This window comes from Ovis canadensis, chromosome 1, assembly GCF_042477335.2.
Source record: "Ovis canadensis isolate MfBH-ARS-UI-01 breed Bighorn chromosome 1, ARS-UI_OviCan_v2, whole genome shotgun sequence".
NCBI lineage: Eukaryota > Metazoa > Chordata > Mammalia > Artiodactyla > Bovidae > Ovis > Ovis canadensis.
In genome coordinates, this window is record NC_091245.1 from 108,658,334 (window position 1) to 108,674,531 (window position 16,198).

Sequence of the window (16,198 nt, forward strand, 5' to 3'; positions counted from 1 at the left end):
TTGGGTCACAATGGCTGCAGTGTTGCTACCAGGAGAAGCAAAGTAAGCAAAAGGAAGGCTCAAGTTCTTAAAAATGTAGAATACAGAACTCTCAGGTGTGTAGACAGCAGGCTAGCAATGATGTCCAACAGCAAGTGTCCCTGTGGTACCTCCAATCTCGGCTACTGGAAATGGTAGGGGAGATGGTCTGTCTCTGGTTGTGCTGTAGTTGGGTCCACTTACCTTTGACACTGAGTGACACTGTGTAACTGCGCTGGACCCCCTGGCCATTATTGGCCTCACAGAAGTAGTTCCCAGAATGCTCTGTCTTCAGAAAGAGGTTGAAGGAAGCACCCTCTCCAGAGGGACTTGAGCTGCTCCCGAGGGTGACATCCTCATGATAAAACTGGTACAGGATTGGGGGAGAGCCTCTCTGGGCCTCACAGTGAAGCTGCACCACATCTCCCACCACAGCCTGGGCCCTGGGAGTCCTGAGCGTGAGAACAGGGCGAGATACTGGAACTGAAAGCAAAAAAGAGTTAGTTGATATCAGTATCTTTTCCCATTTCCTCTATTTTTATTTTCCAGAGGTTACCTCTGTTGATAATTTGGTGACCCTTTCTAGATCTTTTCTATGTGTAGGAACACTCGGCCTTATCAACACAAATAAATGCGTAAAAAACCCCACATATATGCATGGGAGCACAAGATACGTACTGGTCTACCAGCTGATTTTTCCAATTAGCTAAATATCATGACCATCATTCTATGTCATTACTTAAGGATCTATCTCACTCACTTAAAAAATAAGTTTTATTGAGGTATAATTTACATGCATAAAAGCAACTCTTTTAAATTTAAAATTTGATATTTTAGGGTAAATATTGTTTGGTTATTTTTAACAACCACAAAGCATCCCACAGTATGAATTTACTGTAACACATTTAAACAATTCCCCTTTATGGAACTTTAGGTTGCTATCATTTTCTAATTTTGAATAAGGCTCTATACACAATTCTGTATGTATATCATTGTGCTTTGTCAATACATTTCTTAGGATAAATTCTTACAAGTGGGATTTCTGGAACTGTGATATAAGCATTCAAATAATGATATATAACGCTATGTGTTCTTCAAAAAGTTTCAACCAATTTGCACTTACACTCATGGTTTATAAGTCTTCTTTCCCCACTCTCTGATCAATTGCAGTCACATAAACACACAGGCTTATTTTCCCTATTATTTCTCTTTTCCTAGTCTTAAACTTTACAGTTGTTTGTCTGAAGAATTTACTTATTCTAACCTATGGGGACCTTGCACTTTACTGATTTTTTATGGACTGCTAGTGAATTATAATCCATTAATGATGAGTTGCAGTCTATAAAAGTATTCAGAAATTATTTGCAAAATGAAAACTCTTGAATCTGTCATTAATTTTTCTAAATTACCACATGAATTTTTGTCCTCCATTAAGAGACAAGAAGAAAATTGTTGTTTTTTTTTAAATTTCCTCTATTCCCTCTGACTGATTTTTCTTTGTTACATGTTTTTTTAACTGTTTTCAGTTCAGTTAAGTTCATTCACTCCTTTGTGTCCAATTCTTTGTGACCCTATGGACCTCAGCACACCAGGCTTCCCTGTCCATCACCGACTCCCAGAACTTGCTCACACTCATGTCCATCGAGTCAGTGATGCCATCCAACCATCCCATCCTCTGTTGTCCCCTTCTCCTCCTGCCTTCAATCTTTCCCAGCATCAGGGTCTTTTCCAATGGAGTCAGTTCTTCATATCAGGTGGCCAAAGTAGTAGAGTTTCAGCTTCAGCGTCAGTCCTTCCAATGAATATTCAGGATTGATTTCCTTTAGGATTGACTGGTTGAATCTCCTTGCAATTCAAGGGACTCTCAAGAGTTTTCTCCAACATCACAGTACAAAAGCATCAATTCTTTGGTTCTTAGCTTTCATTATGGTCCAACTCTCACATTCATACACAACTACTGGAAAAAAACAGCTTTGACTAGCTGGACCTTTGTCACCTTTTACTGTTTTAGCATTTATAATAGTTGCTTAATATTCTGTAGCCATAACTCTTATATTGCCTAGCCTTTATTTTTATGTCTTAATCAGTGATTTTCAACCCTATTTGTATAATATTGTCAACTGAGGACGTGTTTAAAAAAAAAAAAAAGGATTATGAGGCCTCATCTGAAAGATTCTGAACTAAACTGGTCTGGAGAGAGCTTAGTAAAATATCTTTTTCAACATTCCTAGGTGACTCTTTTTTAATTTAATTTAATTTTTAATTGGAAGATAATTTATAATATTGTGATAGTTCTTCCATACATCAACATCAATCTAATATGCAGCCAAGGCTGAAACCTACAGATGTGAATAGATTCAGTATTCACTTTTCATATCATGGTTTCTTCATTTTGAGTCTTTTATATTGATTCTTATCTCTGCTGGGCTAGTGTTTGTCATCAAATAATTTTTCAAGAGGGGTTAATGAGTACTAAGTTCTTTAAATCCTTGCACATTTGAAAATGTCTTTTTGATTTGATATCAGTTCAGTTCAGTTCAGTTCAATCGCTCAGTCGTGTCCGACTCTTTGCGACCCCATGAACTGCAGCACACCAGGCCTCCCTGTCCATCACCAACTCCCAGAGTCCACCCAAACCCATGTCCATTGTGTTGGTGATGCCATCCAACCATCTCATCCTCTGTCGTCCCCTTCTCCTCCTGCCCTCAATCTTTCCCAGCATCAGGGTCTTTTCAAATGAGTCAGCTCTTCGCATCAGGTGGCCAAAGTATTGGAGTTTCAACTTCAGCATCAGTCCTTCCAATGAACACCCAGGACTGATCTCCTTTAGGATGGACTGGTTGGATCTCCTTGCAGTCCAAGGGACTCTCAAGAGTCTTCTACAACACCACAGTTCAAATGCATCAATTCTTCTGCACTCAGCTTTCTTTATAGTCCAACTCTCACATCCATACATGACTACTATACATTCTTGTTTTTCTTTTCTTTTCTGATAAGATTCATCTCTTCTTTAACCTCATTAATTTCCCCATTGTATTTTTCTCCCCCTGGAGTCCATAAGTCCATATTTTCTTTAACTGTATTAAGAATATCCAGAAAACTTTTTTATTTCTTAAAAAAATTCTTCTTCTTTAAGGTATTAGGAATTTTGTGGCTTTTCTCTCCCTGTTACAGTTTTAAATGCATCGAAGCAAAAATTCCCACATTAGACTTCTTATGTTTATGGCTTATAGTTCAGTGAATAAAGTTATATTCAGACTCTTGTATTTGCTTGAGAATGCTCTGTGTATGTGTGTATGGATAGATTCAAAATGGGCATATCTTATCAGTTTATATTCCCACGAAATTTCCATGTCTTCTCTTTGGGGTATATTCCCTCAAAAAGAAAAAAAAAACACAAAACAAATTATTTTGTCAGAAAGTCTGCATGGCTCAGTGTGAAGCTGCTCAATTTGTGTGTTAATTTAAGGCTCACTTATTTCTGTTCAGTTGGTATAAGCAGATGTGAAGACCAGTGTTCTCTCCCTAATCTTTTCTTCCTCATCTCACCTGAAAGACTTTTTGTTCATGGAATTACAAATACTCACTGAAGACCTACTTTGTGCCAGATACCGAGTAAGCACAGGGATGCAGAGCAGACCAAAACTAAAAAGGTTCCATTTTCATGAAGCTTACACTCTGGTATTGAGGAAGATACACATGAAACAAGAAGTAAAAGGGATTTAGATAACAGTAAGTTTGAGAAGAAAATAAAACACAATCATGAGGAAAAGGATGTGTTTAGGACTTGGGACTTTCCTCGATAGCTCAGCTTCAGGCTTTAGAGTTTGAATCTCAGAGCATTTACATTTCATAAATAATCTCTCTACTCAACAATTTATATAGGTGCAGTGTCTTCCTTTGGTCAAGTTTTACTATGATCTGAAACAAGAACTGTCAAGGAGCAAGTGATCATTCAGACTGATCAGTTTCAAGATAGGACTGCAGTAATAAGGACTCCAGATGGACTCATGGGTTCCTAAGACCAGAGACCATAACAGGAACTTACCTAGAGTTCTGACCAGACCACGCTTGTAGTTACCATCATACTCTGACTAATTCCTGTTTCTTAAACCCTAAAAGTGACTCCCCTAACTCCTCCCCACCACCTTGAAGGATGATGAGACTCTGTCAAAGTGATGCTCTCCTTTGCTTTTCCAGGTAAAAAAAGGGACACCCACGGACCCTCACCTCATTTCTTTCAGAGAATCATGAATTCATTACCTTTGGGTTCTTATTCCAACTCAAATCACAGAATTCTGGGGCTTTAAGAGACACTAATTACTGTCTTATCTAACTTTCAAGAGAAAGTGAAAACAGTAAGACAAAGAATATTTTAAAATTTTGCCTAAATTATGAACTAGCTATTTTCACAACTAGGGCTAGAATTCAGATATTCTCATCCACACTGACATCACGCAACTCAAGCAAGATGTTTTACATGTACACTGGCTCTTTCTAGGAAACCTCAGAGGTCCTGCTGTGTATATCATTCCTAGAAAAACTATTTTCCACAATGTAGTTCGTTATATGTCATATTGTCCCAATTGACCCTGCTCCCTCTGCCACCACTTGTTGAACTGGAGGTGGGCAGTTGGTTTAAGAACATTTCATGTATAGACTTGCCTGTGGCTTGTGAGGTGTCTTAGAGTTAGGCTACTTGGCTAATTGGACTTGTTAGAAGCACTGCTTTGGTAGCAAGCCATACAGCACTGCCAGTTGGGGCAGACGTTGAAATACAGAGCAGGATGTCCTACTACAAAGTCTAAGACAGTCAATGATGAAATTTGCAGGAGGTCTGAGGCAAGATAAGTCATAAGATAGAGTCTTAAGAATGAGAGTGGAAAGCACTTCGGAGCAATACGAAAAATGGGGCTGAAAGACAGAGAAAGGAAACAGATGGCAGGGCTAGAAGTAGATGATAATGAAAGCATCTAGTTCATCAAGCATAAATGCAACCTGTTTTTGAGAAATAAGTTGAATTCTGAGAAACCTCTCAGTTCTTATTCTGTGAATCTGAATATGTATGTTGTCTTCCTTTTTTTTTTTTTCTCAATTCCCTGGATTGACTTAGCAAACCCTCACCCCTCAGGGACATCAAGATCTTTTTATTTCTTATCTAAAATGATCTTATACATCTGACTCAAGATTTCTCTGTCTGTCTTTCTGCTTCTGTGAAAAGAAAACTGAACGTTCACTCTCTTCTACATGAAGATTCCAAGAGTAAATGGAAGCAATTTTGCTCCTAAAATGACAATTTTTCATGGTTCTATAGGCAACCATGAACTGTACACTGATGATTCGTATACATTTACAAATGTATGTCATACTGCAACAAAACTGTAAAAAACATAATACAAAGAAATGACACTTGTGTTATTACTGGGTTAAGTCAAAAGATTCCAGAAACCCCAGAAAAACCAGTGAGTTGGCTTCCAGGAAACCATTTCCTCCCTTCCTTTCACTTTCAGCCCTCTTTAAACCTACTGTAAGAGTCTGAACTGGAGAAGGTAATGGCCTTCCAGTGGAAAAGGCACTGGCCTTCCCTACTCCAGTGGAAAATCCCATGGATGGAGGAGCCTGGTAGGCTGTAGTCCATGGGGTTGCTAAGAGTCAGACACGACTGAGCGACTTCACTTTCACTTTTCACTTTCACTTTTAACTTTCATGCATTGGAGAAGGAAATGGCAACCCACTCCTGTGTGGAGAACCCACAAACCATGACTGAGCGACTTCACTTTCACTTTTCACTTTCATGCTCTGGAGAAGGAAATGGCAACCCACTCCAGCCTGGAGAATCCCAGGGATGTGGGAGCCTGGTGGGCTGCTGTCTATGGGGTCGCACAGAGTCTGACATGACTGAAGCGACTTAACAGCAGCAGCAACAGCAGCAAGAGTCTGAACTACTTCAGAACCCTTTGGAAAAAGTAAGCTCTTGTCCACTATATGTCCATATGTCTGAACTTGTAGCTAAATTAATATGTAGGTATTAGTGGGGCGATATGAGATGCTTCTGTGCATCCAGTTAAAAGAAATTGGCTTGGAGACTGAACACACAGGGCCTGAAAAATATAATTTGAGAATAAAAAAGTATTAGTCTCTCAGTCATGTCCAACACTTTGTGATCCCATGGCCTGTAACCAGCCAGGCTCCTCTGTCCATGGAATTTTCCAGGCAAGAATACTGGAGTGAGTTGCCATTTCCTACTCCAGGGTATCTTCCTGACCCAGGGCTGGAAACTGGGTCTTCTGCATTACAGGCATATTCTTTACCATCTGAGCCACCAAGGACTTTTGAGAAAATAAATTCATTTGGTAAAAGTGGGGGAATGTGTTGAGTTATCTTAGGGGCCTGGTTGAGTGAGGGCTGAATGAGGAGTGAAGCCCACAGATAGATGGTTCTTTAAGAAGGGAAATGAGATGGGCATTAAGTTGATGGGGTAGGAAACTGGAAGATCCATGAAAATCTCTGAAAGGAGCTGGCATGACAAGGATCCGGGTCAGGGATGGGTCACTAGCAGGAATCCAGAGCTTACCAATGACAGAGAGGTTAATGGTCTCACTGCTCTGAGGGCCAAAGCCATTGTCAGCTGTGCAGTAGTAGTTCCCAGAATGCTCTGCAGTCACAGAGAAGCTATAGGACTTTGTTCTCCATGAAGTAGCTTCTATCTTTGTGAGCAACACATCTTCATGAAAAAACTGGTACTGGATGGGCGAAGACCCTCTCTGAACTTCACACTGCAGTCTCACCTCATTTCCCACAAGAGTCCGGGTTCCAGGAGGGCTGAGGGTAAGGACAGGTTGAGACACGGGCACTGAGGGAGAGAAAACCTTAGTCAACAGTTGCTTCTGCCACTGCCTAGAGCTGTTAATCAGTGACTGGTGAAATATCCAGTCTTATGTCCACTGGCCCTCAGGAGAGCACAAATCACACTGCCCCCTAAAATTGGGCTTGGAGTTTGGCCATACACAGATGGCAAAAAAAAAAAAAAAAACCCTGAGATTCAAGGCTCAACAGAAACCATTTTAACTTCCCGCTGAGCTGACAGTCACCTTCATGGACTTTGGGACCTTAAGCCAAGCAAGCAGAGGTGAATTCCTCTTGACTCAGAATGGATGCCCCTTGCCCTGCTTCCAGCCCCTCCCCTCTGTGTCCTCTCACACTGCTGCCTAACCAACTCTAAAAGTGCTTACTCAAGGAGGACATCTTTGGTATAACTATGATCCTGCTCCCTGTCTTTGTATCTTTTATGGTTTTGTATCTGTAAATGATCAGTGCTTGCATGCTCACTTGCTCAGTCAGGCCCACATGGACTGTAGACCACATGGACTGCAGCCTACCAGGCTCCTCTGTCCATGGCATATTTTCAGGCAAGAATACTGGAGAGGGTTACCATTTCCTACTTCAGACTATCTTCCCAACCCAGGAATCAAAATAGCACCTCCTGTATCTCCTGCTTTGGCAGGTGGATTCTTTACCACTGAACCATCTAGGAGTATCTGATAGGAAAGGGACAAGTGACAACTCAGTGACCCTGGGAACTGATTTTGTAGCTATGGGAAACAATTTAATTAATGAAAATCAGAAATCTGTGGACTAGTAGGGCAAGAGGACAGAAAGAGAGAAGCATTTGGCTCCTCAGAGTTGGGGTCCAGGAGAGAGAAAGCTGCTCTGCAGGAAGCTAGGGGTGTGATAACATCTGAGCTGCTCACAGTACAAGGCTCAAAAGCAACAGACAGCTGTCTCAAGAGAACCTAGGTATTGAGAATGACATAGGTTTGGCCAGAGGAAGAAGCAGGGGAAACTTGAAGGTGGGAACACATTTCTGGAGGAGTCAAGGTTACCGGCCAGCCTTCCCTTGTGGCTTGGCTGGTAAAGAATCTGCCTGCAATGTGGAAGACCTGGGTTTGATCCCTGGGTTGGGAAGATATTCCAGAGAAGGGAAAGGCTACCCACTCCAGTATTCTGGCCTGGAGAATTCCATGGACTGTATAGTCCATGGGGTCACAAAGAGTTGGACACGGCTGAGCGACTTTCACTTTCACAAGGATAGAGGCCAGGGATGGGTCACTAACAGAACCTAGGGCTTACCGGTGACAGAGAGGCTCATGGTCTCACTTCTCTGAGGGCCAAAGCCATTGTCAGCTGTGCAGTAGTAGTTCCCAGAATGCTCTGCGATCAAAAAGAAGCTATAGGATGCTGTTATCCATGAAACAGCTTCTCTCTTTTTGAGCAAGACACCTTCACGAAAAAACTGGAACCAGATGGGCAGAGAACCTCTCTGAACTTCACACTGAAGGCTCATCTTATCTCCCACAAAAGTCCTGGTCCCAGGAGAGCTGAAGGTGAGGACAGGTTTAGACACAGGGACTGAGGGAGAGAAAAACCTTAGTCAGCAGTTGCTTCTGCCACTTTCGGAAGCTGTCAATCAGCGGCTGGTGAAATGTTCAGTCTCATGTGCACTGGCCGTCGGGGCACCCCAGAGCCTCCCTGGCTTTTCTCCCTGGCTGTCTCTTGTTCTCCTTGTTGGTCTTCTCCTTTCCCTTTAGACCTGGCCCCTCTCCTCTCCTGTCTCCCCTTGTTAGGTCACCTCACTCCCATTTTTCAGAGGAGTTGATGTTGTTAAGGAAGTCCCTTATTTTGCTGCCACCAGACTCACACCGTTTACCTGCATCAGCCCCTTGCTTCTCCCCTGTCTGGTGACCTTGGAAAAGCTGCCCCTCCACCAACTCAAGGAGGACCCTGCTCTTTCTTGACCCTGAGCTCACCTCCATGTGTCCCAGATATAAATTCTCTGCATCTATTCACTTCCTCCAAACACCAGTTAGATGTGTTTAATCCTCTCCCCTTTAGTAAAACAGCAAAACAAAACCCTATTTGCATTCAATGTTCCCAATGTCTGTTTCTTTTCTGTGGAAAGACTCATAGAAGAAACATTGTCTCTACTTTTTTCTCACTCTGATCTTTTGCTCAATACAATCTTGTTTTTATACCCACCAACATACTAAAGTTGATTTTTCATGCTTGTGATTATAATGATAATGGTGATAATAATAGATACTTAGGATATAATATGGGAGAAGGAAATGGCAACCCACTCCAGTACTCTTGCCTAGAAAATTCTATGGATGGAGGAGTCTGGTAGGCTACAGTCCATGGGGTTGCAAAGAGTTGGACACGAATGAGCGACTTCACTCACTCACTCACATGATATAATATAATGTTTTTAACTATGTGTCTGGTGTGCATTTGTCATATATTATTTGTAAACATATGTAGGCAAACACTAATTTAATGATCAAAACAATCCTGAGAAGCTATTATCACTGCCTTTATTTCACAGATGAGGAAACTGAGGCCCACTGGGGTTAAACTGTATAGCTAGTACGTGGTGAGGCAACCATCAAACCCAGCTGTCAAAGCAGGTTCTCATCTGTATTCTTCCGCTTTCCTTTTCAGTGCTTTGTGGCTAAATTCAGGGGATGTGACTCAATTCTTATCTTTCATCATATATCAGCTCTGCCTTCTCTGACTTGGCCTCTACTGTCTTTTGCTTAAAACTCTCCCTCACTTGGTTTCACTTTGTTAAACACTCCTACAGTGTTGGTCTAGTCTCTGTATCCTTAGATGTCAGTATAGCCTGGCATACTGAATATATGAAGTAATTACTTAGGAGGTGGATAAAGGAGCCATTCTATAAAACTTTGTGCAACTCTGAGAGCATCTGATGATGACATCCTGCCTCCAAATTCCTTGGGTCTGTGGATGTCAGGAGCACAGCTTCTCTGTCTCTTTCATTTGATGTCTCCTTCCAGGGTTCCCTGATCCTTTCCTTTAAAACTTTTGCATATCTATTGTGGGAGGGGCTGCATTCTGGCTTATCTCCAGCCTTGCTCTGCTTGTTTTTTGTTTTTTTTTCCCCAAACAGAAGAGAAAATAGGTTGCTTCCAGGACCAGCCAGGACTGGACTCCACAATCTGTACAAACCCAAATCACACTGCTCCCTAAAATTGGGCTTGGACTTTGGCCACACATAGATGACACAAAACTGAGATTCAGGGCTCAACTGAAACCTATCTAACTTGATTTTGAGCTGACATTCACCTTTAGGGCCTTAAATCAGGCAAGTAGAGGTGAGTTCCTCTTGGCTCACAGTGGTTATCCCTTGATCTGCTGCCAGCCCTTCTCCATTTGGGCCCCTCTCACATTGCTACCTAACCAACTCTAAAAGAGCTTACTCAATGTGGTTATGTTGAATTAAACTTATGGTTTACTTACGGTAAACTTGTGGTTACCAGGGGGCAAAGAAGTGAGGGAGGGAATAGACTGGGAGATCGGGACTGACATGTACATTACTACTATATATAAAAGGGATAACTAATAAAGACTACTGTAAAGCACAGGGAACTTAACTCAGCATTCTGTAATGACCTATATTGGAAAAGAATCTAAAAGTGAATGTGTATATATTTATGTATGACTGATCCACTTTGCGGTACACTTGAAACTAACACTGTAATTCAACTACACTCCAATAAACATTTTCTTAAAAAGAGGGTCATATTTGGAGTAACTATGATCATGCTCCTTGTCTTTACATCTTACCTGGTTTTGTACACTGTAAATGATCAGTATCTGATATGAAAGGGACAAGAGACACATCTGTGCCTCAGGGAGAACTGATTTTGTGGCTACAGGGGACAGTGTAACGGATGAAAATCAGGAATCTGGGCGGGGGGTGGGGGGGGTGCGGCTCACAAGACAAGAGGACAAAAAGAGAGAAGCACTTGACTCCTCAGAGGTTGGGGTCCAGGAAAGACAGAACTGCTGTGCAGGCTGCCAGGGGCACAGTGGCACACGGGCTTCTGAAGGAACCAGGCTCAAAAGCAGCAGATAGCTGTCTCAGTGAGCGGGGGTGTTGAGAAGAACATTGGTTTGGCCAGATGAAAAAGAAGGTGACACTGAAGGTGGGAACACATTTCTGGGGCAGTCAGGGATAGAGGCCAAGTATAGGTCTCTAACAGACCCTGGGCTTGCTAATGATAGGGAGGCTTACTTACTCACAGCCGCACTCCTCTGAGGGCCAAGACCATTGTCAGCTGTGCAGTAGTAGTTTCCAAAGGGCTTTTCCGTCGGCGACAATCTATGCAGTACTTTTCTCTCTGAACTGGATTTTATCTCCTTAAACAACACGTCTTCATGAAAAAACTGGTACCTGATGGGCAGAGAACCTCTCTGAACTTCACACTGAAGGCTCATCTCTCTCACAAGAGTCCAGGTCCCAAGAGGTCTGAGAGTGAGGACAGGTTGAGACACAGGGACTGAGGGAGAGAAAAACCTTAGTTAACAGTTGCCCCTGACACTTCCTAAAGCTGTCAATCAGCGGCTAATGAAATGTCCAGTCTCACGTCCACTGGCTTTCAGGGCAGCCCACCGTCTCCCGACTTTTCTCCCCAGCTCTTTCCTCTTCTCCATGTTGGTCTTCTCCTTCTCCATCAGATCTGGCCCTTCTCCTCTGCTATCTCTCCTTGTTAGGTGACCTGACTCCCATTTTCCATGGGAAATGATGTTCCTGGGGAAGAAATCCCTGATATTGCTACCATCAGACTGACACATTTACCTTGCTCCTTCCCTCTACCATAGGACTTGGAAGATCTGTCCCCTCACCTGCCCAGGCCACTCTTAGTCTTCCTGCCAGTCCCTGCTCTCCTTTGTCCCTTTGCTGGGATTGGCCTCAGGCCTCTGCCCCTTTCTCTTTTCTGGACTACATTCACATACTCTTCTAGAATCTCCTCTGTTCCTACACTCTCCCTGTATCCAGCCTGACACTCTCTATTTATAGGTGAGAAAACTGAGTCAGGAAGAGGTTAGGAGATCTGTCTGTGGTAACTCATCAGGATGTTTTCAGGGCCAGACAGGACCTAAGTCTGTCTCCTGACTCCTGTTCCAAAGTTAAATAACATCGACTCCTTAAAAGGGGAACTGGAGCTTGTCACCAACCAAGGGAAAAGCACAGGGCTCTATTGAAGCTATTTTCCTGTCACTACCACAACTACCTTAACAGTACTGAGGGTAAGATGATGTTAGATACTGGTAAAGGAGGTAGGGTAGTTTGGGGTGGTGTAGTAACCATAGTTACATGGTTGGAGTAATTGACGTTACTACCTGTTGTTGTATCCTACATGGATTTGCACACTGGTTACTGAAAATAATTAACTGTTGATTGGAACAACAGATATCTCCATAATCCTGGGACAGAGGAATTATTTGAGAACTACTGTGATTGATTTGAAACTCAAGCATATGGGATTTCAACAGATAAAGAAAGAAAAGAGAAAAACGGTGAGTTCTACAGATGCTGGGTTCAAGAAAGGAGAGGGAGAGAGATTGCAGACATATTAAGAGGTATGATAGTATCTGAACTGGTTGAAGGATGAGGCCCACAAGATAGAGACACTTATTCAAAGCCAATGGGGACAGTGTTATGGAGTGAACTGTGTCCCTCTTTAATACATATATTGAAGTCATAACCTCCAATGTGGCTATATTTGGAGATAGAGCCTTTAAGGAAATAATTAAGGTTAAATGATTGACTATATTCTTGGCAGCTGAAGATTGTAAAGCTCTATACAGTGAGCAAAAACAAGACCTTGAGCTGACCATGGTTCAGATCATGAGCTCCTTATTATAAAATTCTGACTTAAATGGAAGAAAGTAGGGGAAACCACTAGACCATTCAGGTTTGACCTAAATCAAATCCCTCATGGTTATACAGTGAAGGTGATGAATAGATCTGGTAGACAGAGTGCCTGAAGAATGATGGATGGAAGTTCACAACAAAATGTGGAAAATTCTTAAAGAGCTGGGAATATCTGATTTCACTGGTGGTCCAGTGGTTAAGAATCCGCCTTGCAATGCAGGGGATGCAGATTTGATCCCTGGTTCAGGAAGATTCCCACATGCCATGGAGCAACTAGGCCTGTTTGCCATAACTACTGAGCCCAAGCACCTAGATCTCATACTCCATAACAAAAGAAGCCACTGCAATGAGAAGCCTGCTCACTGCAACAAAAAGTAGCCCTCACTTCAATGAAGAGCAGCCCCTACTGCAACTAGAGAAAGCCCAGATGCAGCAACAAAAACCCAGTGCAGCCATAAATAAATAAAACTTTTTTTTTTTAAAGAAATAGATGGAAATATCAGACCACCTTACCTGTCTCCTGAGGGACCTGTATGCAGGTCAAGAAGCAACAGTTAGAACCAGACATGGAACAATAGACTAGTTCAAAATTGAGAAAAGAGTACAACAAGACTGTATATTGTCACCCTGCTTATTTAACTTATATGCAGAGCACATCATGTGAAATGCAAGACTGGATGAATTACAAGCTGAAATCAAGATTGCCAGGAGAAGTATCAACAACCTCAGATATGCAGATAACACCACTCTAATGGCAGAAAGTAAAGAGGAGCTAAAGAGCCTCTTGATGAGGGTGAAAGAGGAGAGTGAAAAAGCTGGCTTGAAATTCAACATTCAATAAACGAAGATCATGGCATCTGGTCCCATCACTTCATGGCAAATAGAAGGGGGAAAAAGTGGAAGCAGTGACAGATTTTCTTTTCTTGGGTTCCAAAATCACTGCAGATGGTAACTGCCACCGTGAAATTAAAACACGCTTACTCCTTGGAAGGAAAGCTATGACAAACCTAAAAGACAGCGTATTAAACAGCAGAAATATCACTTTACTGATAAACGTCTGTATAGTCATCAGTGATATAGCTTTTCCAGTAGTCAGCCAGGTACGGATGTGAGAACTGGACCATAAAGAAGACTGAGTGCTGAAGAATTGATGTTTTCAAATTGTGGTGCTGGAGAAGACTCTTGAGAGTCCTTTGGACTGCAAGGAAATCAAACCAGTCAATTCTAAAGAAAAATCAATCCTGAATATTCACTGGAAGGACTGATGCTGAAGCTAAAGCTCCAATACTTTGGTGACCTGATGCGAAGAGCCAACTCATTGGAAAGGACTCTGATGCTGGGAAAGATTGAAGGCAAGAGGAGAAGGGGGTGGCAGAGGATGAGATGGTTAGATAGCATCACTGACTCTTTGGATATGAATTTGAACTAACTCTGGAAGACAGTGAAGCATAGGGGAACTTGGCGTGCTGAAGTCCATGGGGTTGCAAAGAGTCAGACACAACTTAGAGACTGAACAACAACAAAGGTTAAATGAGGTCATAAGAGAAGATTGATCCCCTAATCAGATAGGACTGGCATCCTTACAGATAGGAGAGGAAGATACCAGAGACCTCTCTCTCTTCAAGGACAGAGGAAAGGTTATGTGAGGACACAGAGAGAATGTGACCTACTACAAGAGAAAGAGGGCCCTCTTATCAAGAGACATGGCCCCATATCATTCCAGCTCTAAAATTCTATTTGTTCAGGAACCATTTCATTTAAAAAGAAATTTTTAAATATGAAGATCCCACACATATGCCAGTCATTGAATACTTTCTCTGTCCTCCATTTCTAGGAGTTTCCAAAAGCTCCCACAACCCATTCTACCCCTAAATCCCCCTGCTGTTAGTCTAACTTCTGGCAGATTATTCATAGCAGTAAATTATTGGCAACAATCAACACCCACTCCCACTCAACCACCTCATGGTCTTTACAAAGTTTGAAAAGCTGTTCTGCAAATGACAGTTGGCAGACACACCTTTCACACTGATGATCACTGAGTCACTCTTAATGGAAAAGCGACTGTTTCTGGCAATACAGTAATACTCTCCAGCATTGCTGTTTTGCACCACAGGGACCTTGAATTTTGTTTCTGAGGAAGTTTGAAGCTCTCTGTCCTTCCGCAGTCTGTGTTGTTTTTTGTACCAAGAGATTGTGGTGGGCCTTGGAACTCCACTTACTGAGCAGATGAGAACCAGCTCCAGACCTTCAAACACGAACTCTGGATGGGATTGTATTCGGACATCAGGAACAATTTCTAAGTGAATAAAAATGACATGTGGGATTCTTGGCATTGGAGTGTCACAGAAGAGTCACAGAAGAGTCACAGAATGGGAAGGGCTAAGTCTGCTGACCTGATGGGAAGCTGACCTGGGGTGGAATTGAGATTTCTGCTTGGGAAGAAGGAGAAAGTGCTGGAGAGACAATGGTTTGAGAGAACTTCAATTCCTAATGAACTGGTGGAGCCAGTTCCTGAAATTAAAAGTGTTAGTTGCTCAGTCCTTTCCAACTCTTTGTGACCCCATGGACTAGAGTCCACCAGGCTCCTCTGTCCGTGGAATTCCCTAGGCAAGAATACTGGAGTGGGTAGTCATTTCCTTCTCCAGGGGCTCTTCCCAACCCAGGGATCAAACCCAGGTCTCCCACACTGCAGGCAGATTCTTTACCATCTGAGCCACCAGGAACCATTTATTCCACAGGGAATAAAATGCCCAGCCTCTCCTCATGCCCTACCTGACAGAGCATGGGCCAGTCATCCTGGAAATTACACCCAGTGCCCAACACTGAAGTGGTGAGGATGGCAAAGGACAGGAAGACTTGGCACTGGAGGTACTTGTTCTGAAGCTGTGACAACTTCGATGTTTGCTGGAAATCAATCTTTGACATATACAGCAAGCTTGCCCTGGAGTAAGCACTTCTTAACACCTCTGCCTGTCAGTTAGATGGTCAGAGGAGGTGGACCTGTGACAGTCCTCCTAAAATAGGAAAATCTGGGATGAAAGTGTTCTACACTCCAGGTGGTTATGGTTTTACACTAGGATATTGGCTAAGGGCAATGCCGTTTTGAGTCATCCTGGAGGCTTGAAGAACAAGGGAAGATACCTGGGAACAGATAAGGAGTAGGATTTGGGGTGTGGGTTCCATCAGTAACATGAAGGGAGATCCTATACTAGAAATCACTGTGTTGCAGCTGTTGAGTAACAACCTCTCCACTTCCTCTCAGTTGTCCAGTCCAAATCATATACCTAATATCTAGACAGTTTCAAGGACTTCTATGGTGGCTCAGATGGTAAAGAATCTGCCTGCAATGTGGGGGACCTCGGTTTGATCCCTGGGTTAGGAAGATCCCCTGGAGAAGGGAATGACTACCCACTCCAGTATTCTTGCCTGGGGAATTCCATG

The 16,198-nt window shown here is 42.6% G+C and overlaps 1 protein-coding gene across 3 annotated transcripts in view; it reads right to left on the reverse strand.

Annotated features, from left to right (window-relative positions):
• LOC138416157 (Fc receptor-like protein 5) overlaps nucleotides 1–16,198 on the reverse strand; it is a 57,566-nt gene that overhangs the window by 21,219 nt on the left and 20,149 nt on the right. For all 3 annotated transcript variants that reach the window (XM_069544950.1, XM_069544958.1, XM_069544966.1), the window contains 5 exons: nucleotides 14,775–15,053; nucleotides 11,118–11,378; nucleotides 8,149–8,427; nucleotides 6,593–6,871; nucleotides 223–501 (listed from right to left, as the gene is read on the reverse strand). In XM_069544950.1, coding sequence (XP_069401051.1) covers nucleotides 223–501; nucleotides 6,593–6,871; nucleotides 8,149–8,427; nucleotides 11,118–11,378; nucleotides 14,775–15,053 — 1,377 coding nt within the window. The remainder of the gene's footprint in view (nucleotides 1–222; nucleotides 502–6,592; nucleotides 6,872–8,148; nucleotides 8,428–11,117; nucleotides 11,379–14,774; nucleotides 15,054–16,198) is intronic.